General features: G+C 47.4%; 1 protein-coding gene across 8 annotated transcripts in view; it reads left to right on the top strand.

The window, feature by feature from the left end:
* The window catches only part of DMD (dystrophin), a 3,148,630-nt gene that overhangs the window by 3,075,439 nt on the left and 45,476 nt on the right, over positions 1-27,715 (top strand). For 4 of the 8 annotated variants that reach the window (XM_029603105.1, XM_029603097.1, XM_029603100.1 and 1 more), the window contains 3 exons: positions 4,541-4,579; positions 10,238-10,303; positions 16,524-16,589. In XM_029603105.1, the coding sequence (XP_029458965.1) occupies positions 4,541-4,579; positions 10,238-10,303; positions 16,524-16,589 (171 nt within the window). The remainder of the gene's footprint in view (positions 1-4,540; positions 4,580-10,237; positions 10,304-16,523; positions 16,590-27,715) is intronic. The other 4 variants (XM_029603098.1, XM_029603099.1, XM_029603101.1 and 1 more) reach the window with 1 other exon arrangement.

Below are 27,715 nucleotides of genomic sequence, written 5' to 3'. Positions count from 1 at the left end.
CCTTCATATCCCAATCTGCCAAGACCATCAGCATTTCCTATGCTTTGCGGTACTGGGTCGCCATTATCAGTTCCAAGTGCTGCCCTTTGGCCTGGAAACTACCCCTAGAACATTCTCCAAAATTTATGGTGGTCATTGCGGTGACACTGAGGAAAGAAGGGATCCTGGTACACCCTTACTTAGACTGGCTGATCCGGGCAAAGTCGTTGGAAGAGAGCCTCCAGGTGACAGGCAGGGTCGGGTCCCTCCTACGAGAACTCAATTGGGTCGTGAACATGGACAAGAGCAGCCTCAACCCCTCCCAGTCCTTGGAGTACCTGGGAGTCCGGTTCGACACCAAGCAGGACAAGGTCTTCCTCCTTACCTCGAGGATAAGGAATCTGATGTGCATGGTGCGTCGGTTGACGAACACGATGCACCCCAGGGTGTGGAGTTACCTCCAGGTCCTCGGCCTCATGGCGTCAGCCTTGGAAATAGTACTGAGGGCGAGGGCACACATGCAGCCACGCCAATGCTCCCTGCTGTCACGTTGGAACCCACTGTCTCAAGACTACTCGATCCACCTCCACCTGTCGATGGAAGTATTTTCTCTGTCCAGTGGTGGCTACAGGAAGCTCGCCTAAGCAAGGATGTAAACCTATCCCTACTGCATTGGATCGCCCTCACGATGGATGCGAGCCTCCGAGGATGAGGAGCTGACTCTCAGAAACTGACAACCCAGGGGTGATGGACCAAGGAAGAGGTGCGAGAACATAAATTGCCTGGAAGCACGGGCAGTCAGATTAGCGTGGCTGCAGTTCAGCCACAGGCTCCAGGGACAAGCAGTCCGCGTGATGTCGGACAATGCAACAACGGTAGTCTACATCAACTGCCAGGGAGGCACCAAAAGCCACCAAGGGTCTCTGGAAATAGGCCCCTTATGGAATGGGCAGAGTTAAATCTACAAGGGATCTCGGCCGCCCACAGCACAGGAAAAGACAATCAGAGCAAACTTTCTCAGCAGGGAGATTCTGGATCCAGGGGAATGAGCATTGTCGACCAGAGCCTTCCAGCTCCTAGTAGATCACTGGGGCCTCCCGTCCATCGACCTACTGGCCACATCTCACAATGCAAAGGTCCCCCGAATCTTCAGTAGCAGACTAGATCAGCGTTTCCAAGGGATCGATACCCTTGTCCATACCTGGCCAGAGGAGGACTGGGCAAGATCATCAGCAAGATCAAACACACAGAGGATTGGCCCAGACGCCCGTGGTACGCAGACATGCGGAGGCTTCACATGGAGAGTCCCCTTCGCCTCCCCCTGCACAGGGACCTTTTCCAACAAGATCTGGTCCTTCACAAGGACCCAACTCTATTCTGTCTTACGGTTTGGCCCTTGAAAGGGCTCGCCTGACAAAGCGGGGATATTTGGTTATTTGGTGGCCATAATTGCCACCTTTATCCTCACGCAGAAGTACTCAATGTCCCTGGCATACGTGCAGATCTGGAAAATATTTGAGGCCTGGTGCGTGGACTGCAGGGTGCCCCCACAAACGACAAAGATCCCCATGATTCTAGATTTTTTACAGGACGGCCTTAACAAAGGACTGTCCTTCAACTACTTGAAGGTCCAGGTGGCAGCTCTCTTCTGTTTCAGGGGAGAGGTGAATGGAACCCGCCTGTCGATGCATCCGGATGTGGCCCATTTCCTAAAAAGGGTTAAACACCTGTGACCACCCTTAAAGTGGCCAGTCCCCCTATGGAACCTGAATCTAGTATTGGACTTTTTAGCAGGGCCTTCCTTTAGGCCATTGCACAGTCTGTCTCTAGGCCTGTTAACACTGAAGACTGTATTCTTGGTGGTGATATGCTTGGCTTGTCGCATCTATGAACTACAGGCGCTGTCATGTTGGGAACCATTCCTCCAGTTCACTCCAGGAATGTTGCAGCTTCGCACCATCCCTTCTTACTAAAGGTAGTCTTGGAGTTTTACCTGAACTAGACCATCTCCTTACTGTCCCTGGATGGACACAAGGACACGGAAGACTACCGCCTACTATGCTACTTAAATGTCAGTAGGCTTCTAGTACGGTACCTGGAATGCTCATAACCGGTGCGAAAAACAGACCGCTTGTTTGTCCTTCATGGGGGAAGAAGAAAAGGCGAAGCTGCTTCGCGAGCTACCATAGCTCACCAGATCAAGCAAGTGATCACTGGAGCTTATGTGGAGGCAGGGAAGCCTTTATCCCTTCAGGTCAAAGTTCATTCCACTAAGGTCCAGGCCGTAACCTGGATGGAAGCTAAGCGACTGTCTCCTGTTGACATCTGTCGAGCAGCGATGTGGTCTTCCTTGCACACCTTCTCCAGGTTCTATTGCCTGGACGTCAGGCCCAAGAGGACGCAGCCTTTGCGATGGCAGTGCTAACCGGACCGAAGGCAGCCTCCTGCCCCATTCAAGAATAGCCTTTGTACATCCCATTGGTCCTGAGTCCATCTGGCTATACTCTAGGAAATGGAAAAATTACTTACCTGATAATTTCGTTTTCCTTAGTGTAGACAGATGGACTCAGCATCCCGCCCATGGCTGCCCAGGAGAGGCACCAAGGAATCGCCCATGAGGTGAATCTCGATTCCATGTGGTTACGTGTAAGTCGTTACCCTATCCTTAGTCCAGGGCATCTATAGTATTGCTGGGATTCAGTGCTTATGTTGGTTGAGTACTGTTGCAGTCTCCAGTTTTTAATCAAGTTGTATCCAAATTCTAATCAAGTTCTTCAATAATATGTCCACAAAGACTTTTTGAAGAGAATACTGAGTGGCTGGTGACACTGCAGGGGTATGTCTAGGGTGACATCAGCTGTGAAACCTGACTGTCTCCATCTGCTAGCAGGGGAGCACATAACCCATTGGTCCTGAGTCCATCTGTCTACCCTAAGGAAAATGAAATCATCAGGTAAGTAATTTCTCCATTCTACCACATTTAAAAGGCAGAGCTTCCTGCCCACCCACCCCCAGCAGTCAGGTCACCGGCAGGCTGGAAGTGTGAGGACGCAGTGAGCATGCACTCCCAGTCTGTGCAGCCCAATCTCCTCATCCTCTCGTGTGTCCTGATTACCGATGGATGCACCAACAGAGGGAAAAGCAGCCCAGGGACAGGTGCACGCGCTCAATTTGTCCCTACCCTTCTGACCTGCCACTACGGGTGCCGTATTGTGTCCCAAGACAATAAGAGGAGTCTGAGGAGAGAGGGGAGATACAAAGGAATCTGGGGAAGAATCTGAGATCAAGTACAGATAAAGAGGCGAGGAGAAGGGAGACCTGTGTGCTCCTTAGGAGGAGAAGGAGCGGAACCTTGTTGGGGGCAGGGAAGATGGAGATTAAATTAAAGAGGATGGGCGATAGGGTGCCAGGATCCTGTAAGGAGTGGGGTTGTGAGTAGGGGATGATGATACATCATGCCATCTGCATCCTCCGCCCCCCCCCCCCCCCCCCACACACACACACACTTTTATTGTTTATAGCCTAGATCTGCCCGTGCGCATGTATGAAATTTAAATTACTAGATTAATTTCTTGATCAATTTCTTAGCAAGCTGAGGTACAAGCAGTCCATAGTGATAGACAGAGCGTGCCAGGTTGAAAAACCGACCGATTACCGGTGTTAGCCTTGCATGGACCGGACACCTGGCCATGGTAGGGTGAGGCCAGCGTCCTCCCTAAGCTCCGGGCAGGTTGTTGCCTCTGATTGTCTGAAGAGATCACAAGTTTCTCACAGCGTTAAGACTCTTAACGGCTCTGGACAGTGTTTTGGGACGTTTTTAAAGCCTCACTGAAAAGTACCAGCTTGGATTTCTTTTCTAAGGATTGTAACAGATTGTTGGGTTGTTTTTTTTAAAGACGTGTGTGACTGTTGCTGTGCAGGAAGGGGTAGCTGGTGAATACGGGGGTTCAAGCACAGACCGTCAGTGTCCCATGGGAGTTAAGCTGTCCTCTCTCATTTAGCGTTGTCTGGCGTAGGACCCCCTCCCCCCCCCCCCCCCCAATTTCCATGCACTTATCCCACTGGAAACCTCAGGGTGACGGGGGTCGTAGGAGTTCAGACTTCCTTGTTTCAGGCTCCCAGGACATTTTGTCTCCAACACTAAACAGATGGATAGGAGATGTAAAAGAATTGTGCAGGGTCTTTTGTCCTATCAGAGTGGCCTTTAATGTGAGAGGGTGAGATTATTGGTAAACGACCAAGTGACATAAAGCGAGGTATCTTCTGCAGGTGATGTGCATCATCTTCCTCCCCATAGCAACTTTTCCCTCTCTAGTCCGTTGCAGGCCCCCCCCCCCCCCCCCCACTTCCTGCCTGGTCTGTGCTTCCCCCCTCCCCCCCCCTCCTCACACACCGTTCCTGCTGCCAGAGAAATGGGTCCCTGATGCCTGCCGTTTCTCCATGGTCATTCACATTTTATTTGGTTTGGTTTCACCTTTTTTTTTTTTTTCGTAATGCTTTTATTTTCTTGCTGCATTCTCTGCCTCTGTCTCTTCACCTTCCATATTTTTTTGTCTTGCAGTCCTGTTACTCTGATCAACTTCTGGCCCGTAGATTCTGCGTGAGTACCTTTCGCTTCCGTGCGCTGCTCCTGCCGCCTCTGCTCCTCTGCTCTTTGCATTTCTGTTTTTACATGCATCCATGTGCCGCTGCCTGTTTGTGTTTTTATTTTTTTGGTTGGGGGGAAGGACAGATTGTGTTTGCCCTAAATTAGAAGTTTGAAACACAGTTGTTGGGGTTCACGTTTTTACACAGGGGGAGGACTCTGCTGGGTGCCCTATGGATGGTGTGGCAGACTCGAAGCCACCTCCCTCCCGCTCCCTCCCACCCACCAAACTCCCATTGCTCAAAGCAAATGAATGCAAATGGACGGACTTGAGCTTTGGGCCGTGGATTCCTGAATCTTCGGGTATTCTACAGCAGCATGAAAACCCTTTTCTGTGAGGCAAAATGTTATTTCTCCATAATTAATCAGTAAATTACACAACCCCTACCTTAATTTCCTGTGCTATTGGTGGCTGAGCAAGGGGCAACTTTCCCTCTGAGCCAGTACTGATCTACTATCCCTCTGTGCTGTTAGGGAACCCGCTGAACAAGGACTGACCCAATATCCCAGCATGGTGTGAGGGGACTCTCTTCCTGTGTTGCTGCACAGCAATAGGGGACACTGTTCCCTCTGAGGCAGTACTGATCCCGTGTCCCAGCACGGTGATAGGGGACGCTATTCCCTCTGAGCCAGTACACACCTCATGTCCCAGCACAGTGATAGGGGACGCTATTCCCTCTGAGCCAGTACGACCCACTGCCTCACCACTGTATTGGGGGGGGGGGGGGAAGAGAGGTCACAATGATGTTGAAGGTGCTCTGTTTTACATGTGGCATTAAACCGAGGTCCTGCATACTCTGCGGACATTAAAGATCTTTTTTTCAAGAGTAGAGATGTTAATCCTTGTGTCAGGATCAAATTCCAGTACAGAGGTACACAGTCTGGCACCTCCAGAATTCTCTCTGTGGAAAGACCCAGTTTACCATAGCTTGGACAACATTCTGCCCCCTTCTGTTCTATGAATCCCTTGTAAGTTTGACTGCATGTTACTATACATATGAAATATGATTTGGTGTCAGGGAGGAGCTGTGAATTTTAATCCTGACCTCTGCTTCTGCAGCCTGGCCCAGCAGAGGATTGGGTATATTGTGGCAGCAGCCCTCACAGCCCCCAGGAAGGAGGTCGTCCCAACCATTGCACAACAGTGGCACCATCAGCTGGTGCCGAGTTCTGCAGATATTCGCTGTCCATACCTCTCAGACAGCGGAACGGTCACTGTGATGACCGGGATAAAGGGAGAGGGGAAAAAACCCCGGTAGCTGTGAACTGAGCCCCAGTTGAGCTGTTAGCTGAAAGGAGCAGGAGGAGTCTGCTGGGCAGAATGAGGAAAAGGACCTTATCCAGTGCTGCTAACCTTCCTGTGCAGTGTGACTGTCACGAACTGAAAACATAGGGGGGAGGGGGGGGGGAGCCAAAGGGTTAATTTTCCAGAAGAACAGAGAATGAGGATGGGATGCCTCTCATAGGGGGAGTGCCTAATGCTTGCCTCATCCAGAGGTTTGAAGCTCCTGAGCTCCAGAATGAGTGTTTTTGTGGTTTGCATTGATAGTTGGTTCACATCACTGTCTGCTAGACAGAAGGTAAAGCAGATGCAACCTCTTTACAGGGGGTGTTCAGGGGCAAAGGGTTAGCAATAATTTGCAGTTTCCAAAGACTCACAGGTCTCCGGCTGTTGTGGCAGCGCATATCAAAAGGGCTTGTCCTTACCATCCTTGGAGTTCAGTAACACATTCAGAGTTCATTTGCTTCCCTGCTTAAGGTTTTTTCTTCTCAAGCTTTATTTAATCGGTCCATGTCTGCAGGGTGAACCTGCAACTTTTCATTCACTTATTCCTTCTTGCAAACCAAAACGAAAGCTACCCCAAATTTAGACTTTGGACCCTCCTCTGTGTTTTGTACTGTATAATGTGCCCCCTATCCCTGGAACGGGCGTCTCTCGCTATTAAAGCAACGGCACCACAGCAGAGCACAGCGGGACTCCAGCCGCTTCACGGCCCTTCCCTTGTGCTGAAACTCTAATGAGCTTTGTTCACACACCGTCTGTGTGGAGCTGGCACCTCTCAGCAACCAGTTGCAACATGTAGAAGACTAAATCGGCCCATTTCTGCTTACTAAGGAATGAGAAAGAGGAGGAAGGGAGGGTCTCACGGCATCTTCTCCAAGAAGTCTGGTGGGCGCCAGCAGCGCTGAGGTTAGCTATGGCTTATCCGGCACCAGCAGGGAACTTAATCTTCCTTTCTTTTTTTTTAAAGAAACAGGTTGCCAAAGTGCGTTATGGATTCTTGGATCCTTTCCTCTCGCACCATCATGGCTTTAGATTTAGATAATGTGAGAGATTAATGCTCGGTGGGAAAGTCACCCAGGGTAACATTACCCTAATAATCGGGAGCGTTTATCCAGGGAAGTCTGCCGCTGTACATACCGAGCGAAAGTTACCCCGGGTATCTTTAGGACACAGACGTTCCAAACAGAATAACCTGCTAGTGCTGAATAAGCCCGAGGAATGCTCCCCCCACCCACCTGCCTGTTTTTATCTGGCTAAATTGTAGCAGGGTACCCCTGTAAAATGTTGCCGTTGGAGGGAGGGCTATTGAACTTTAGCCAGACAAACATTGATCCTAATATCTGTATTTAAACAATCATTCTTTGGGATGCGGTATCATAATAAATTATTTTAAAAGCTTTTATTTATGTATTCAAATATAATTGCATGCTTTTCCAAACAGTAAGCTAAGTGCAGAGTTAGATCTTCATGTAGACTTGCAGCCAAAGGGTAGGGTTGTGGTGTTAGGATGTGATGCTGAAGACAAGCTTCTAACATTTTGGATAGGAAAGAGTTCCGGCCGGCCAGCAGCCAAAACAGAATTATGTTACTACTCTTTCTATTACCGTAATTGAAAGCTTGTTAGTGTGACGGTCAAAGTAGCACAATAGCATAGGAGTTAATATTCAAAAGATTTATGTAGTTAAAATCTACTTTTAGCTATAATTCTAACTGGTTACAAATTTCCCTCTGTCCTGCCAAAATCTTCCTACACTAGTTAGTATGATATTCAGTGCTTTACCAGCTAAATTTGTTTCCCCTGAGTGTGGCCACACAAATGACTGCCATAAATCTAACCAGACAAGTCTTGTGTGGTTGGATTTAACTGGAGATTCAGCTGCAACTTTAGCCAATTAGCAGAGACTGCATATCCCACGTTAGTTGGCTAACTTCACCATTCAGCAGCTTTTTGAATCTCTCCTATAGTAACGTAGTAGATTATGGCCAGTTATTGTTGTCCATAATGCTGAGGATATATCCTATAGAGTGTGTCCACTCGTAAGATGTTTCCTGCTCGCTGGACCGGAGCTCGGGGCTCGAGATTATTGAGGAGTAATAGTTCGGCCAAGGATTTGTAGTGTCACTTTTCCTAGGGGGAAATCATACCTACATCTGACGTTTGGTGACCACACTTAGAAATTCTTCCAGTGCCTTGTCCTCTATGTAGCTGTTTTCCATGGGGAAAGATTGAGATATCAAGGAAAGTGGTACACTGCCACAAGAAAGTATTTGGGGGTCATCTATCTGAGAGATAAAGAAGGTTCCTTCCCAAGGCTCTTGGACAGAACCAGAATCGGCAGTCACAGAACCTGCTCAGATGACCTGAAGGTTGCCGCTTAAGAGTAATAAAGCGACAGACAAAGTTAAATGTATGCTTGGATGCTTATGTAGGATCTCACCAACAGAAAAAGATCTCCAATGAGACCCCACCTTTAGCACTGTGTTCTGTTCTGGAGACCAGACCTTCATAAGAACATTAAAAGGATGGAAGCTCAGAGAAGGGTACCAGAATGGTACAGAGGCTGCAACACAAATCCTACACAGGGAGAAGAGGCTTCAGGAACTCAAAAGATGCTTGCTTGGGTGAGACTGGAAAGGAAGCAGTGCTAGAAAGTTCAGGAAGCAATGATCAAACTGCCCCCATTGGGATAAGCTCTGCATATGCTCTTTACCCGCAGGCTTTGCATGAGTTCTGTAAGAAAGATCCTTGGGAAATTGTCACACATACAGCATACCCAAGGGCAATCACACCTGCATCTTCTGGGTACTTTTTTTTTCACGGAAAGTTATAAGCTTTTGGCCAGGTTGAGGTTGGGCGGTTTTCCAACTGTCGATTTGGGGCTGGCAAAAGGCTTTAAAAATTGTCTCCTCCTGTTTCTAGCAGACTTCAATAATATACAAAGATGAGGCATAAAAATAAAAAAATAGTGTGCAAGGACAAGGGAAAGAAGGCTGAGAGGAAATGTGAAAAACCCTTCACTGATGCCTGGAATAGCCCCCGGCAGAGGTAGCAACATCTGAAATTATGATCATAGAAGTACTTTACCACAGAAATGATGCTTTAGAAAATTACACGCCTGACGCGCAGGTGAAATTCCCTGCATGCATGCACAGGAGAGAGGCGTCCAGTGGGGGAGTCTGGGCGTGGTTGGGGGCTTGCGTGATTTAAAACATCTGAGCATTGCTGAGTTTGTAGCTATTCGCTGGATGTGGAGTGTAAACGAGCAAGCGCTTCCATGTCACTTTACCTACTCTGTTGTTGAAATGTAACAAAGCATATTTAAATTTAAAAAGTCTGAGCATGAGTTCTCGCTCTAAAACTCTACGCAGCTGGAATTTTGCGCCTCACATGCGCCAAAGTTCACTCTGAAAACCGGCGACACTTAGGCGCGTAACAGCCCGTAAATTTATGTGGCCTGTTACACCTCCTTTCAGTACACTTGGGGCTAGTGGTAAGAAACTGGGGGACGGGGGAAAAATCCTTTGTGCTGTATCACCTGGAGCAGCAAAGAGAAGACCAAGCAAACTTGCACAGAAAAGTGGCACGTCACGCTCCCGAGAAGTGGAGCCAAGCTCACGCAACTTGAAACAGCTTTGTTCCATTCCCAGACATAATTGGAGAAAGAAGGGAGATGCCAGGTTTTCTAACATAGGCTACAGTCTAATGTGGTTAAACTTCCCATTTAAAGACAGAAAGAAGGGTGCAATATCCTGCAGTTGGTTAGGTTTGTGAGATATTCCTAGCTTATTGGGTGTGGGTGAGGTTGAAGAAAGGGTATGGCTGAAAACTGAGAGAGATCTCAAGAGTGGTGTAGGCCTTGCCTGCTGACATCTTCAGTGGTGCTGTGTTCTTCCAAGAAGAAAAGGGATAAATGTTGTTATGGGACGTGCTCAAAATGCTGGAGAAATCGGGAGATGCCTTGCAAGTTGTTTTTCAAAATAGCCACATGAATTCCTTTCCTTACGTAATGAGCAATCTGTTTTAGAGAGAAACTCCATGGCCTTTATGTGAGACCCAGGGATATTACAACCAAAATGGGAAAGAATCTGAATTTGGGCCTTTTCTGGCCTCTCTGCTGAGCCAAACTGAAAGTCTCCCATCTGTAGTAAATGTCTCACCCGGGCGAAAAATTCAGAGAGACAAAAAAGTTGTGCAGTAGTGGTTACACTATCAATCCATGGGTTAGGAAAAGCAAAGTTGAGGAGATAAAGAGATTGTTTTCATTCTTCTTTTTAATGTGAATTTGTGATTTATCAGTTTTTCCCTTATTTTTTTTTTAACTCGACAGGCCCGCCTCATCCCCTCAGCTTTCACACGATGATACTCATTCTCGTATTGAACATTACGCTAGCAGGTATGAGGACCAGCCCTTCTGGGTTACACATGCAGAGCACAGGTTGGAAACTTGTGAGCTGTAGGGGCCACGCTTGGTATGTTGGAAAACATTACAAATAATGGGGGCTGGATGGCTCAGAGCAATTGGTGCAGCCTTATGGAGACTTTGGCCTCCGGGTCACCAGTTCAAATGCAGCTCAGTTTGGTAGGGACTTAAAAAGGTGGCCAGGGTGAAACAAACTGATGGTCTCAGTCTAGATCCCAGGAGTCATAGCAGAAGCATTCACATCATGGACCCCATCATCAGATTCCTGAAAATCTGCTCATTTGTGACAAGGACACAAGGAGAACTAGAGATCACAGGGGGCATTAGTGATGGCGTTAAGAATGAACTGCAGTTGCATTTAGTCCTTTAATCAGCTGATCATGGCAGTTGGCCTGTCTGCTCTGTAGTGTAGGGTTAGGTACCTTTATTGTCTGTGGCCCATATGCCATAGCCCAGTGACTGGCATATATACCTAGATAACTATTCCTGGGTATTCAGCAGCACTTATCTAGGTAAAAGTGCTACTGAGTATGCTCTGATAAAGATATGTGGTTTGTCACTTATCAGGCTGCTGAATATCAACTGATTCCCCCCACAGTCTCCCACCCTGCAGGTCCAATAGCTGATCTCCTGTCCTCACCCCACACCCCCATTACCACTAGATTCACGAAATGGTAGCGGACCAAGCAATGCAATATCCCCCCCCCCCCATCCTCTATCAAAAACGTTTAGTAGCAAATCCTCCACCCCACCCCCATATCTTCAGAAGAGTCCCTGAAGCCCAGTGGAACAAAGAAAGGGTCTTTGTCCCTCTTGCTGAGCTGAATATGAAGTTCCGGTAAGACTTGAAAGCTCCCGGCACTTACAGGACGATATTCATAAGGGGTAAGTTTGGGACTTAGCCAGATAAACCTTGAGATTTTCAGTTTTCCAGACAGATACATTTTAGTGGGCAGGTAAGTCATTACCCAGCTAAAACATAGCCAGACTAAAGGAGGCGGCAGAGGGTGCGTTCCCAAGGTAGCTTTCTGGGAACGCACCCTCTGCTGCTACCAGAATGCTACCAGAAAGCTGATTTTACCGAGGTATACTCAACGGAGGATGTGCCTGCTCCCCATGCTGCTCAATATTGACTTCATAGTATTCATTTATTCTCTTCACTCTGGGGTGAATAGACCACTGGCCAGTATCCCGTTCACATCGAGGATTGGTCTCTTCACCCCAGAGTGAAATGAATAAGGTAATAATAAGTGCCAGGAGATGTCCGTTCTGTTGGGTGTATTTAAAAATAATGTATTGTGGCACATTAAAACATATTATTACTGTGCAACAATCCAACATTTTGGCGACCCAGATAGGACTTGAACCCATAATCCCCAGTTTAGGGTGGAGATTCCATTAGCAGTAAATGTTTTAATAATTTAAATGGAAACTCTTATATTCATTAACAGATAACTTCAAACTGCTTCAAACAAATCTTGTTATATAACTCAATAGAGGTGACATTGCACATTTAATATGAGAGAAGAAAGAAAAACTCTTAAATGAAATAAAATTAACCCTTACTTTCTAACAGCAGTATAGAGGAAAACATGGAAAAAGTCACGGTGCCAAAGAGTTAAGGAAAAGTAATTTAACTGGTTAGGAAGCATGAACCTTTAACAACAGAATACCCCAAATAAGTTTTTAGAATTCAGTTGTAATTTAAAGAAAATACAGAGGAAAGACAGATTTGGTAGAACAGGACTCAGCAAGAAGGAAAATAAGGACTGGAGTATAGAGTGGGATCCGAGATAAATCAGGAAAATTCTTAGAAAGCAAGCACTACTTAGCCGGATAAATTGGGACTTATCCGGCTAAGTAGCAGTGGCTGAATATCCAGCACTACTGAATGGCCCCCAACTTAGCTAGATAATTAGTTATCTGGCTAAATAGCTGGCCAAGTTAATGGGTGGGGAGCGTGTGTTCCCAGGGAAGAGCCAACTTAGCCGGATAAGCTATCTGTCTAAATCTTATATTCAGAGTTAGCCAGACAATGTATTTGACTAAGTCTGGTTGGCCCATAGGACTATCCTAAAGTTAGTTAGATAAACTTATCTGGCTAACTTGAAGATAGCCATGCTGCTGAATATATTCAGCTAAGCTAATTGAATAAGTTTATCTGGCTTAGCAGCGGAGCTGCAGAGCATCTCAGTGTCTATCTCATAGCGTCTAAACTAGTATCTGGCAATATATATTTCATGAAATTGAATTATCCTTTCAATAAATAAGAGTCCTGTCTGGTTTTTAAATGTGTATCACTTGTTGCTCAAAAGGAAAATTAACAAGTATCTTTACAGACAATTCTTAATCTCCTTATTTATATGACTCACATACCAAATTAATAGCTATGTGCAATAAAATTAGTTAACACAAGAAGCAAGTGTTCTCTCTGGGGCGGATTTTAAAAGGGTTACGCGCGTAACCCTTTTAAACCCCTTCTGCGCGCGCCAAGCCTATTTTGCGTAGGCCCGGCGATGCGTGTATGTCCTGGGGCTTGAAAAAAGGGGTGGGGAGTGGGTGGCTATGCCAGGGGATCGCGCGCCAGCACTTGGCCGGCGCGCACAGCCTACAGGCAGGCGTAAATAAAAAATAAAAAAATAAAGGTGGGGGGGATTTAGGTAGGGCTGGGGGGCAGGTTAGATAGGGGAAGGTGGTGGGAGGTGGAGGGAACAGGGGAAAGACATCGGGGCTCCCCTGGGGCTCGGCGTGCACAAGTGTGCATCCCCTTGCGCGCGCCGACCCTGGATTTTATAACATGCGCGTGGCTGTGTGTGCATGTTATAAAATCGGGCGTAGATACGAAAATCTGGCCCTAAGTGTATATATCTCTCTATACACACAGATAAAGCTGCAGTAATCTGCATCACTTAAATACACTTTAGCAATTATTCTACTTACTAAGCTAAAACGCGAGTTATTTCACAGCAGCAGTATAATGCAAACAATTCAGAAAAGTTAGATCCCAAAACTGGGTCACCAAAAATGGGTGTATTTGGCACTGACCTTTAGTGGATGGCAGGACATTGCAAAGCTCGGCTGCTGTCTTTTTGAGAATCTTAGGAGGGAGGGAATAGTACAGCTTGGCCCACTATCCCTTTTATTTTTAATCTTGGGTGTGGGAGGGGGATTGTGCCACTCAGCCTGTTACAATTTGTTTGAATATTGGGGATGGGAGAGCAGCGAACCGGCTGCTGGACCCTGTAGGTTTGAGGTTTTTTTTTTAGTTTAGGTAACCATGTAACCTTAGGCCTACAATTTGGCCAGCCAGAGCCGCCTGGGTGACTTTTTTCCAGCTAGCACTGAATACCATTTCTAGCCAGACAAAATTGAACCCTGCCCCGGGAATTCCCCCAGTGGTGCCAGTTTTTATCCAGGTAGGTGTGGACGACAATTAGCCCAGGCAAAATTTAGCCGGGGGGGAGGGAGGGGAGGAATTGAAACACTAGGGTTTGTCTGGCTAACTCTAAAAGTTAGCTGGGCAAAGCCTTTGAATATAAACCTCCAAGACTTCACTTGTTTGAAAAGGGCTACTGTTTGCTAGGTTTTTTTAATATTCAGGTCACAGAGATTCTCTCAGGGCTGCTCAGTATATCAGTGCATTAAAGTCTTAGATTTCCTTTTAAGCTCTTAAAACAAAGAAAGTTGCAAATGCTACTGTTTTTTTTCTTCTGAAAGCTGAGAAAACCCTGTGATGCTGTGGGACCCCCTGAGATACTCTGTTAAACTCCCATTAAAAAAACTGCTGCAAAACTTAATCGGAGTGGCTTGAAGGAAGTGGGGCTTTTTGCAGATGACAGTAAGATCTGCTACAGAGCGAGGGAGCAGAAAGACCACTAGAGAGCAAAGAAAGCTTGAGGAGTGAATGAAGGCTCAGTAGTTAAGATTCAATAGAAAAATGTGTAGAGACCTGCATCTGGGGTTGCAGAAATTAAGTGAATGGGTGGGGGATGAGGTACTGATGCGCAATAACCAGGGATTTGGGGTGATCAGATTTGATGATCTCAAGGTAGCAGGGTTCATGGGATGAGGCGATAAAACTATGTATAGGTCACCTAGAGTACTGTGTTCTGATCTCCAGACAGGATCTAGACGTGCTGGAGGCAACCAAAATGGCATGGGGTCTACACCACAGGCCCTGTGAGATAAGACTTAAGGCCCTAAAAATGTAAACTCTAACGGAGAAATGAGACACCAGGAAGAGATGCCTCCGAGACATAAAGAGAGCAGAAGAAGCAAACATTTCCTAGCATGTAGCCAGATGGACTCAGGACCAATGGGTTATGTGCTCCCCTGCTGGCAGATGGAGACAGAGTCAGGTTTCAAAGCTGACGTCACCCTAGATATACCCCTGCAGTGACCTCAGCCATTCAGTATCTCTCCGTCTCCTAGCAGATGTGGATTGTGTCGCCTGTCAGGAACACAGTACTCTTTAGATGAGGAAAATGTACCTTCAAATTTCTACTTTTAAATTGGAGCAGATCGAGCCCCGCTCTCCTGTGGTGATACCTAAGGGTCCCTCCCCCAGTTGAGAATTCCTGAGGCGATTTCCAAGATCCCTCAGAGGTTTGTCTTGGTCCAGTAACTGGTTAACATTTTTCACAGGAAAGAATGCTCTAGAACAAAGGATCACAGTGAAAATCTCCAAGGGGGTAGATTCAGGACCAACATTAAAAAATTTCTTCCATCCTGGAAAGGGTGAAATTACATGGAACGGCATCCCAGAGGAGGTGTTAGAAACAAAAACAGTAAGGAAGATCAGGAAAGCTTGGGATATGCCCAGAGGATCTTCAGTTGTGAAGCAGTGCGGGAAAGTCAGAGATCGATGAGCTGTCCTTATGGCCCTTATGTACTGTTATATTTTGTGCGGTTGATATTCAGCAACCACAGAGTGGGTAGCTTTACCTGGATATTCAGCAGGTCAAGGTAGGCGGTCTTATTCTGTGGGATCCACAAACTGGTTTGTATTTTTAAGGAGAACCCTAATGATTATGCATGAAATCGATTTGCATACAACTGAGGCAGTGTGCATGCAGGTCTCTCTCATGCATATTCATTATGGCTATCCCGAAAGCCCGACAGAGTTATGGCTATGGAGAATAGAAAGTGTTCTGCCGAATCTACTTGGCTAAAATCAGTACAGCTGCGCTTCCGACCAGACTTGTTCTGCTACTTTCAGCCGAGTAGCACTGAATATTGCTGCTCACCCACTGCCCTGCCCCACATTCCGTCTTTTATCCAGAGTAACATCTTCCCCACACAGAATGTAACTGGGGAGCAGAGGGAAAATTTGAAATCTTGGGTTTTGACCAGGTCACATCTAAAGGACAAAGCCATTGAATATCTGTTTCTTAGAAGATAAGTGCCCTACTGACACAGACCATGGTCCATCGAGCCCAAAATCCTGTCTCGGAGAGTGACCAGTCCAGGTCACAAGCATCTGGAGGATCCCATAAAGTAACTAAAGAAAAGTTTATCAAAAATACAAAAAAAATACAAAAAAAAAAGTACTGCCTGCCTAATCCTAATGTAGACAGTGGGATCTTTTGAAATATTTGGCAAAGGCATAAAATTACTTTGTTCAATTTTTGCATCAGCTGCATTGAGCATTGCATTATACTGTCCCTCTGCAAGTAACCCTTATTACCTAATGTAAATTGCCCAGCGACAAATCCACCAAGGGTACAGCTGCTCCTTCCACCCCTGAAAGTGTCTCATTCTGTTCTGCAGTTGCTAATCCTGCTCTGTTGCTGTGTTGCCTCATCAGAAGTCTTTACTAACTGCGGCTCCCCCAGCTAATAAAGCTCAAAAATGTTGACAGCCATTCTAAAAGGCCGGCAACATGAAAGGAAGTGTTATTGCATGTGTAACGGGGAAAGAACTGACAAGCAGACGGGCTCAGCCGTAAGAGCGGACCAGAAGGAAGTCCAGGGCAGATGGGAGCTTTGTAGGGCTGGGCACGTGTCCTGCTAACACAAGGTCCCATTTGCCTGTCAGCTGCAGATCTTTCCTCTTGTCCCAAAGCCCAGTGAAACAAGAGCAGGGATCCTGACCCCATGTGGAACTGGATCGGATCCCTGCTCTAGTGATGTTCAGACATGAGCCCTAAGATTTGTCTACCTTGAGAAATGTTGTTTTTCTAATTGTTGAACAGGCTAGCGGAAATGGAGAACAGCAACGGCTCTTACCTAAACGACAGCATTTCTCCTAACGAGAGCATGTAAGTATTTCTAATTCTCCCCTCTGACGTTGGCTCTGTGTCTTCCCCCAGAACTGTTGTTTTGAGTGTCTGCCATTCGGTATTACCATAAAATAATACGTCTGGCTAGTCCCATGGCTTGCTGCTGGTTCTGCACGCTGCCATTAAGAGGGTGTGGTTTCAATTCAAGGGTCAGGCCTCTGCTCCCCGGACTGGCTTGGGATGCTGCGGAGGTGGCACTCGCAGCCCCTGGGGGATGGGGAACCTTAGCCATTGCTAAACAGAAACAGCTAAGAGCCAGACTCGGGGACCATGATTGCATGTTTCTAAGAGAGCCTGGTTGAACGATCCTTGTCCAAGGCCTATCGCAGTAAAATATAAAATATCCCAGCGTAAGGTGTGAGTGAAGGCATGGGGCACCGTATCCCAGCCCTGGAATAGGAGGGGGCACTTCAAGGAACAACCCTTCAACCCCAGTCCCTGCCAGAAAATGGATATGTAACCCCTGGACCAGTGTCCCTTTTCAGGGCCCCAACAACCACACCTCAAATTAGGGCTTAAACTGTTAAGTCCTTTCCTGATGTGAAGTCAGTCTGATGTCCAAGATTGCTGGGGGGGGGGGATGGAGGGCAGGAAGATTACTTCCTAGACCCTGAGCTTAGTTCAGTAATCAATCCAATATTAAAATCTCTTATATTCAGCATCAGTTAACACACTGGAAGCTGATTTAGTTTCCAGCCTAACTTTTACTGAGCAATGATGGAAATTGATGAAATCATTCAGTTACAAGTTCTAGTTTATTTCAATCCCATTTTCCAGCTTTAGTTCTTCCAATAAATGTGTGACTTTAAGCTTCCAGTTAATTTATGATGTTAATGTAGTTAGTTGATTCATTTAATCCTATTCCATTCCAATCCATGGGGTAGTTTAAGCTTCCTCCCAGTAGCTGGTGAATAAGAGGATAGCTCAGTTTTACAGTCTCATATCTTTAGTTCACTTGTCTCCAGCATTATTCCTTATCCTTTTTACTTCCTCAGCTAATACCTGGATGGTATGTCATCACTCCCTTCTTCAAAATCTTTTGTGTACATGATCTGTGCCAGATAGGTGTCACAGATCATCTTCACACTCTCCTCCCTCTCCCCCGATTCATTCCTCCACCAGGACTTAACAATAGTCCACCTGTGCTCTCTGGTTGAGAGACACCACTCCACTTAGCTGAACCACACTGAGCCCCTGGGGCCTAGGGTATTCAGGAAAGGTGTAAAATTAAACCTTGAAAAAGAGAATTAAATGTAGAGAGAGGTAGGGAGGAACAACTTCCTTCTCCAAAACTAAAAAGCTTCCAAAGGCATCTAACGATAACTAAAGGGATCCTTTCTACTTTTCCATACCCAGATCTCCATTCTGGAGAACCAAGGGTCCTTTCCTTAAAAAATAAATAAATAAATAAAACAAGATTCAGCATCAGGACACACTGCTCCTACCAGGGATAACTAAAAAGTCCACACCTTAAAATGATGGCATGGATTTATATAGTCTAGGGACTTGCTACTCTAATCTCCCACATGTGGGAGCCAAAATTGAGAAATAACTTAGCTGATAATTTCATGGACTCAGGACCAATGAGTTATGTGCTACCCTGCTAGCAGATGGAGATGGAGTGGAGAAGTGGCCTAGTGGTTAGAGCAGTGGGCTATGAACCAGGAGACCAGGGTTCAAGTCCTGCTGATGCTCCTTGTGAACTTGGGCAAGAACTTGGGCAAGTCACTCCATTGCCTCAGGTACAAACTTACGGGCCGATACAGTAAGGTGCGGTAGAAAGGGGTGCGTTAATGCCGGGCACACGCGCGTTTGCCGCACGCACAGTTTGAAACACATACTGCTCGATACTGTATTTAAATGGCATGCAAATGCAAGCCGCGTCCAGGAAGCGCAATCCATTTTACTATATAGGCACTATACAACGCCTATACAGTATCCTGGGTGCGCTGGTACCTGTCATTTCAAATGACATTTGAAATGACAGGTACCAGGAAGAGGATACAGGAGAAGGGCTGACTTACCCCCTAACTCCCCCCAAACTTTCCGCCAGCCCCCGCTCACCTGCCCTGGCCGCGTCCATCTCCCGTGCTGACAGCTCCGGAGCAGCCCCAGTCCTCTCTCCCCTCCTCCCGGGGACAGCCGGCGGCGAGAGGAGCTTCAGCAGCCCGGGGCGGATCGGGCGCTCCCCATGGCTCCCTATTCTCTAAAACGTAATGAGTGCACGCCGTGACCTCGGACGTCCAGCCGGGTGCTCAGGTCACGGCTGGACGTCCGAGGTCACGGAGGAGGTCCGGGAGGAGGGGAGAGAGGACTGGGGCTGCTCCAGAGCTGTCAGCGCGGGAGATGGACGCGGCCAGGGCAGGTGAGCGGGGGCTGGCGGAAGGTTTGCCCGATCCACTTCGGTCTTGTCCCGGGGAGTTAGGGGGTCAGGCAGTGAAGCGGGGCTGGCTGGGGCTGCTCCGTGGCCCGTGAAATTTTGTCTCGGCTTGCCTGACACTCCACACTAACGCAGGGGTAGGGGTAGGCGGTAAATTAGCAGGTGAAACGCGCGGCAAAACTGCAGGTTTAAAAAGTGATAATCGGGGCGCGCTTTACTGTATGGGAGGGAATAGCTAATCCGATCGTTTACATCTCATATACATGCCACGGGCGGAAAAGGTTACCTGTAGATTTAAAGAGGCAGTAAGGATGGGTTAAAAGGGATAGTGAATCGCAGGTAGGACTAACTCGGCCAAATTGTGAGTAGAAAGCGGGTTAGAAGCAGGGTAACCGCGGCCGCACTTTACTGTATCGGCCTGTTAGATTGAAGCCCTCTGGGGATAGGGAAATACCACTTTGAAGCACTGAAAAAAGTGCAAAAAGCGGAATATAAATAAAATGTTAAGCGGTGTAGATGGAGTCAGGTTTCAAAGCTGACGTCACCTTAGATATATCCCTACAGTGACCTCAGCCATTCAGTATTCTCTTCAAAAGCCATTGTGGACATAAAATTGAAAAACATGAATAAAATTTGATCACTACTTGATACAAAAAATTTTGATTAAAAACGGATAACCATAACTGTACTCAACCAAACATAAGCGCTGAATCCCAGTATAGATGCCCTGACATAAGGATAAGGTGATGGCTTACCCGTAACCTCTTGGAATTGAGATCCACCTCATGGGTGATTCCTTGGCACCGTTTATAGGCAGCTATGGACAGGATGTTGAATCCATCTATCTACACTAAGGAAAATGAAATTATCATTATCTCCATTTCCTAGCATGTAGCCAGATGGACTCAGGACCAATGGGTTGTAGAAAATCTCCTTCCAAACGGGGTGAGAGGCTACCCTTGGTCCGGTTAGCACCGCCCTCACAAAGGTTACGTCCTCTCGGGCCCGGATGTCCATGCAATAGAACCTGGAGAAGGTGTTCAAGGAAGACCACGTCGCTGCACGGCAGATGTCGACAGGAGACAGTAGCTTAGCTTCTGCCCAGGATACTGCCTGGGACCTAGTGGAATGAGCTTTAATCTGAAAAGGTAATGACTTCCCTGCCTCGTGAGCTTCTTCGCCTTGTTTCCTTCCACCGTGAAGAACAAACAAGCGGTCTATCTTGCACAACGGTTCCGAGATTTCCAGATACCGTACTAAAAGCCCACTAACATTTAAGTGGCATAGGAGGCGGTAGTCTTCCATATCCTTGTGTCTATCTAGGGACGGTAAGGAAATGGACTGATTCAAGTGAAACTCTGAGACTACCTTGGGCAAGAAGGAAAGAACGGTGCAAAGCTGTAACGCTCCTGGAGTCAACCGGAGGAATGGCTCCCAACACGACAACACAACACCTGCAGTTCCGAGATGCGACAAGCTGAGCATATCACCACCAAGAACACAATCTTCAGTGTTAACAGACGTAGGGATAGACTGTGTTGCGGTCGAAAGGAAGGCCCTGCTAAAAACTCCAATACTAGATTAAGATTCCACAGGGGAACTGGCCACCGTAAGGGTGGTTGAAGGTGTTTAATCCCTTTTAGGAAACAGGCCACCTCACTTCTGAAACAAGAGAGAGCCGCTACCTGGACCTTCAAGGAGTTGAGGGACAGCCCTTCATTCAGTCCGTCCTGTAAAAATTTTAGAACCATAGGGATTTTGATCGTCTGAGGGGGCACCCCACTTTCCCCAAACCAGGCCTCAAATATTCTCCAGATCCGTACGTATGCTAAGGATGTTGAGAATTTCTGTGTGTGGAACAAGGTGGAAATTACTGCCACTGAATATTTTACGTTTCAACAGGTGAGCCCTCTCAAGGGCCATACCGAAAGACAAAACAGAGTTGGGTCCTCGTGAAGGATCGGACCTTGTTAAAGCAGGTCACTGTGTGGAGGGAGGCATAGACATGCGGAGACTTCTCCACCAGAAGTCTCCGCATTTCTGCATACCACGGGCATCTGGGCCAATTTGGGGCCACTAGAAGGACTAGTCCTCTGTGGCGTTCGATCTCACAAATGACCTTTCCTAGCAGAGGCCATGGAGGGAAGGCATACATTAAGTCTTCCTCTGGTCAGGTCTGAACAAGGGTGTTAATCCCTTGGGAACGCTGATCTTTTCTACAACTGAAGAATCTGGAGACATTCGCATTGTGAGATGTGGCCAGCAGGTCAATGGATCTACCAGGAGCTGAAAGGCTCTAACATAAGAACATAAGAAATTGCCATTCTGGGTCAGACCAAGGGTCCATCAAGCCCAGCATCCTGTTTCCAACAGTGGCCAATTCAGGCTACAAGTACCTGGAAAGTACGCAAAAAACTAAGTATATCCCACATTGCTGATGCTAGTAATAGCAGTGGCTATTTTCTAAGTCAACTTGATTAATAGCAGGTAATGGATTTCTCCAAGAACTTATCCAAACCTTTTTGAAATCTAGCTACACTAACTGCACTAACCACATCCCCTGGCAACAAATTCCAAAGGTTAATTGTGCGTTGAGTGAAAAAGAATTTTCTCCGATTAGTTTTAAATGTGCTGCTTGCTAACTTCATGGAGTGCCCCCCTAGTCCTTCTATTATCCGAAAGAGTAAATAACCGACAATGCCCATTCTCCTGGATCCAGACTCTCCCTGCTGAGAGAGTCTGCTCAGACGTTGTCTTTTCCCGCCTTGTGGGAGGCCCGAGATCCTTTGTAGATTCAACTCTGCCCATTCCATAAGGGGATATATCTCCAGAGACACTTGCTGGCTTTTGGTTCCTCCCTGATGGTTGATGTAGGCTACCGTTGTTGCGTTGTCAGACATCATGCGGACCGCCTGGCCCTGGAGTCAGTGGCTGAATTGTAGACACGCTAATCTGACGGCTCGGGCTTCCAGGCAGTTTATGTTCCAGCTCGCCTCTTTCTTGGTCCAATGTCCCTGGGTTGTCAATTCCTGACAGTAAGCTCCCTACCCTCGGAGGCTTGCGTCCATCATAAGGACTAGCCAGTTGGGTGGGGACAGGTTTACACCCTTTCTTAGGTGAACTTCCTTTAGCCACCACTGGAGCCGAGAATATACTTCTATCAGTAGTTGGAGGCGAATTGAGTAGTCTTGAGACAGTGGATTCCAACATGACAGCAGGGAGCTTTGGAGTGAACTCGTGTGCCCTTGCCCACAGTACTACCTCCAGGGTTGATGCCATCATACTGAAAACCTGAAGATAGCTCCATAAGAACATAAGAAAATGCCATACTGGGTCAGACCAAGGGTCCATCAAGCCCAGCATCCTGCCTCCAACAGTGGCCAATCCAGGCCACAAGAACCTAGCAAGTACCCAAAAACCAAGTCTATTCCATATTCCACACCCTGGGGAGCATTGTGCTTGTCAACTGATGCATTTGGCACATCAGCTTCCTTATCCTTGAGAGTGGGAGGAAGACTTTGCCCTGTTTGGTGTTGAACCAGACTCCCAGATACTCTAAGGACTGGGAGGGCTTGAGACTGCTTTTGTCCATGGTCACGATCCAACAAAGCTCCTGAAGCAGGGACATCACCCTGCTGGTCATCTCTTCCAACGACTTCGCCTGGATCAGCCAGTCATCAAAATAAGGGTGCACCAGGATCCCTTCTTTCCTCAGTGCCGCCCGCACGACCATCATAATTTTGAAAATGTTCTGAGAGTGGTGGCCAGCCAAAGGGCAATGTTCGGAACTGACAATGGTGGCCCAGAACCGCAAAGCGTAGGAAACACTGGTGATCTTGTCAGATTGGAATATGAAGGTAGGCCTCTAGGGGTCCATGGAGGTTAAGAACTCTTCTGGTTGTACAGCCATTATGACGGAGCGTAGCGTTTCCATGCGGAAACAAATTATCCGTGGATGACAATTAACGCTCTTGAGGTCCAGAATGGGGCGAAAGGAACAGTGCTCCTTGGATATGATGAAATGGAATAACGCCCCATATTTTCCTGGGGTGTAGGTACTGGAATTATAGCCCTCAAATTGAGGAGCCTTATCAAGGTAGAGTCCATGCCAGTTTCTTGTGCTGGGAGTGGGAAGGTGACATCATGAATATGTCCTGAGGGATGCTGCAAAACTCCAGAGTGTATACTTCTTGTATGATATTCAGTACCCATTTGTCTGACGTGATCTTGACCCACCGCTGATAGAAGAGGGATAGTCGATCCCTTATCTCTTCATCCCATGGATGGGTCGGCAAAACTTCATTGGGAAGTTCAGGCCGATCCAGCCCCTGTTTTTGGTTGTCTGCTCCGAAAGGACTAAGACCTTCCTGAGGGCTGAGATGTCTGAAATGATGAGTTTCTGTAGGGCTAAAAGCATTGGGAGCCCCTGGCCCGACCCCTCCTAGGTGAGGTGTGCTGCAACCTCTTTCTCTTATCTTCCGGTAGCCGCGGCACTGGAGATTCATCCCACTTACTGGCTAATTTTTCCAGTTTGCTTCCATATAGGAGGGATACCTTAAAAGGGCATCTTTGAGGTTTGCCTTAAAGGTCGGGTCCACTAACCAATTTCATAACCATAGTTGTTTTCTGGCCGCTACCACTGAGGCCACTCCCCTGGCCAAGGTACAAACTAGGTCAGAGCTCGGATCCGCTAAAAAGGCCGCGGTGGGCTCCATCGCCTCTCTGGAATGCGCCCCCGAGCTATCTGCCTCTCTCAAGAGAAGCAGGCAGAAGCGAGCCACCAGGGCACAACAGGAAGCAATCTGTAGTGTCATTGCTGTCGTGTCAAAAGCTTGCTTAAGGATGGACTCCATCCGCCTATCAATCGCGTTCTTCAAAGCCGCTCCTCCCTCCACTGGGATAGTTTTTCACTTCGAAACGGCACAGACCAGGTCGTCCACTTTAGGGAAAAGCAGGCGTTCTCTTGCCATCGGGTACAGAGGGTACAGGGCCTCCAATGCTTGACCTCCTTTAAAGCTGGCTTCCGTGGCATCCCATTCCTGGTCAATCAACTCCTGGATGGCTTCCAGTATTGGAAAATAGCAAGAGGCTTTCCGTAGAGATACAAGGTTGAGATTCTTCTTTGGTTCTGTCATCTGGTGCATGCCTGGAGGGATTTTCCCATCTTCCAATGAGTCTGCATCTCCTTCATCTTCCATGGTGACTAGGTCCCTGTCAGGGATACTCTTGGTAAGATGAGGCATGCTGATAGGGCTGGGAGGACAAGGCCTTCCCAGCTAGGGCTCGGTCCAGGCAGGGGCAGCAGCTAACTACACCTGAACAAAGGCTTGAAGGCCTGAAAGAATTCCTCCCAAGAATTCCTAGGCCAGGAGGAACTGGGGTAGTTGCCGCTGAACTGCCCTCTCCAGAGGCGGACACAGCCCCGGGATTGCTCAGATCCGGAGTGCTACCGGATAAAGTTGTGGCTGACCCATCTTCTGAATGGGAGGGACCGGGCTTGGAGAAGTTCTGGAAGTCCAGCCCTCCCTGGGCTGCCTCACAGTGTTGACGCAGGAAGGATTCTAGGTCAGACTGCATAGCCCTAATATGGCAGGCAGCATAAAGAGAGTGTCGCTTGTGCTTCTTTGCTGGTGGAGCCATAGTTAACTGTAACTTGTGTGTTCAGCCGGCTAGCGCTTGGACTCGAGCGCACACAGATCCGGCCCGATGCACATAAGTATAAACTCCCTTAAGCATCCGGTTGTGCGCGAGCATATGCCTGCATTTACGCATGTGGTTATGCGCACAGGTATGTGCACATTGGGCGCACAGCAAGGCTGACCTGCACTGCGCATACCGATGGTCTATAGGGGAAAATGGCGCCGCACATAACCACGCGCAAGATGGCGCAGCCACGGCCTGCCATGTGGAGTGTCCACCGAGCCTGAAATGGGACCTAGACATCGGGGGGCCGTTCAACCCGCTCAGAAACCCCCTTCCCTTGCCTCAACGGATCGGGAACGTCGTCGGTACTGCATGCCAAACAAAAGACCGGAGGAAGGGACTTACTGAAGCCCTTCCACATCTCTGAATTGGAGGAGTCCTCCTTTTACTTACCTGGGCTCAGTGCTTACTGGCTGATTACAGAGACTGTCTCCGGCTGCGGAGAGAGAGGGCTTTGGTCGTCACTGCCGCACTCTGCTTCCTGCACCCGCTGCCTTTCAGCTGCTTCAGCAGCAAGTCCATGCCGGAAAACAGACTACCGGACCAAGGCACACTTCTGAGGGATCTCAGAAATTGCCTCAGGAATTCTCAACTGGGGGAGGGACCCTTAGGTATCACCGCAAGAGAGCAGGGCTCGATCTTCTCCAATTTAAAGGTACATTTTCTTTCTTCTAACAAGTACTGCAATCCCGCTAAACCACCAATGCTGGTGTTGGGAAAGCACATCCACATCTGCTAGGAGACGAGAGATACTGAATGGCTGAGGTCACTGCAGGGGTTTTATCTAAGGTGACGTCAGCTTTGAAACTGACTCCATCTCCATCTGCTAGCAGGGGAGTGCATAACCTATTGGTCCTGAGTCCACCTGGCTACACGCTAGGAAACTCTTGTTAGTTCTGTCCCTACCCCCATAATGGGACATTCCTTCTAGTAGAGATCCTTTAGGCTCTCTACAGACAAAAGAAATGCTGACTAGAAAAGCAGCCACTTGCAAGAGTATCCAGAGTCATCCCTTTCATCTTGCACCTCAAATCTGAAGTTCAACTGTTCTCCTTCCAGTCATGCTGTCTTAAAGATGACTGTCAGATTTTAGTTGCATCTTTCAGTAGCCACAAATCTAGCCTGGCTGACCTCGGGTGATGTGGGCCAGGCTGGCATTCTCACCTTCTCTTGGTATGGCGGGCAAAGGGACAGCCAAAGTCTCTTTGCTTAAATACATCTTAGTTTGTAAGTAATTAAAGACTTGTAGGGTGAGTCTGCCCACCTGCATGTCTGATATCTGGAGATATCTGGGGGAACATGTGAGGTCACCCTGATTAGAAAAAGGCCCCATACCAAGTCAGGCTCATTGCAGCATAGGCACATCTCACTTCTTCAGGCTGAATGATTTGAGTCTGTTGTCTGAGTTTCTGTTTTATTCAGTTCAGCAAGGCGTGGAGAAAAAACCGTACCACGGTCAGTCAAAAAATGGTGCCGTAGTCATCTATGAATGTATCGCAGTCCTCAGTAAAATATAATGGAACGACTTCAAAAGCAGCCAAAAAATAATGCAGGTAATCCAAGACAGTTTATTCGGTCCTTGAAACACTATCCACAAAGTGATTAAAGATGGCTGTGACCCCCGACATGTATACGTTTCGCAGACGTGCTGCATCGGGAGGGGCAGAAAAGTTTTTGTGCCTCCCGATGCAGCACGTCTGCGAAACACGGATTTGTCAGAGGACACAGCCAACTTTATACACTTTGTGGATGGTGTTTCAAGGACCGAATAAACTGTCTTGGATTACCTGCATTATTTTTTGGCTGCTTTTGAAGTCGTTCCATTATATTTTACTGAGGACTGCAATACATTCATAAATGACTACGGCACCATTTTTGGATTGACTGATTTATTCAAACCTGGATCCTCTCTGGAACAGGAATTGGAGTGTGTCTGGATGAAATTCAGTACTTAGCTACTTTAATGACAACCTCAGATATAAAAGAATAGCGGTTTATACCCCTGGCTAGTCTGACCTGCTACTCTGTGTAGCAGACAGAGAGTAAAGATTGCCTTTAGCCAAGATATCGGACCCAGTGAACAGCAGGCATGAAAAAGGAATATCCAGATTTTATTCAGCCCTGGTTATTCATTTCTTCATGCTTTTAGTCTCGTTTAGAAAAGCATTTAATCCCATGGCACTGTCCTAGGGGACAGTGACCTTTCTGCACCTTTACCGTACCCTTCTGGCACATTAAATTGTCCATTAGGTCTTTAACCTTTACACGCAAAGAGAGTTTCTCCTGGCTTCTGGTCCCAGTGGCACGCTGTGGACAGCAGGTACAGCCGCTCCAGGACATGCCAAGAACGGATTTCTTAAAGATTGCAGTGTGTCTGTGCTGGGCACTCATCCATGACACACAAGAATTGTTTTCTGGCCAGCTGTGCAGCGGGTGTCTCAGCTTCATTAATTTGTTTAATTTTCTAGAAGTGTTTGTATTGTCAGTGTGCCAAGTGTCAAGCCGAAAACCTCATCCCCTCCTACAGTACAACCTAAAAATGAAATTCAGGGAATTAATGTGGCTTCACTGTCAGCCCCGAGACAGACTCAAACTTCTATTGTAAGGTAATGCCCCCCACCTTGGAGGGGGATTCAGTAACAGGAAAGAGACTTACACAGAAGCCTGGGCACGTTTCCAAGGCCTCAGCCAGTCTTCACTTCTGCCAAGCAATATAAAACCTCCAATCTAAGAGACTTCAAATCCTAAACCAAAAAAAATCCAAGACTTTTTATTTTGACTTCCAAATTTGGATGCACAGCACCTTTTAATTTCAGAAATGTGACATTGACCTATCCCCCAGTTGTTCCTTTCCAGCTGGTTGACCCTTTCAGTGCCTTGCTTTAGGGGTTTTTAATCCAAGTGTTTGTGCTTTAGGTAAATGCCTCGCACAAGAGTAGTGAGCAATGCAATTTAATGGTGAAATCATGGTGCTTCGGCCGTGACTAATGGAGTTCCTGGTTGGGGGGGGGGGATGTCTCTC

This window comes from Rhinatrema bivittatum, chromosome 5 (assembly GCF_901001135.1).
Source record: "Rhinatrema bivittatum chromosome 5, aRhiBiv1.1, whole genome shotgun sequence".
Taxonomy (NCBI): domain Eukaryota; kingdom Metazoa; phylum Chordata; class Amphibia; order Gymnophiona; family Rhinatrematidae; genus Rhinatrema; species Rhinatrema bivittatum.
The sequence above is the reverse complement of the archived record's forward strand: the minus strand, read 5'-3'. Positions and strand labels throughout refer to the sequence as shown.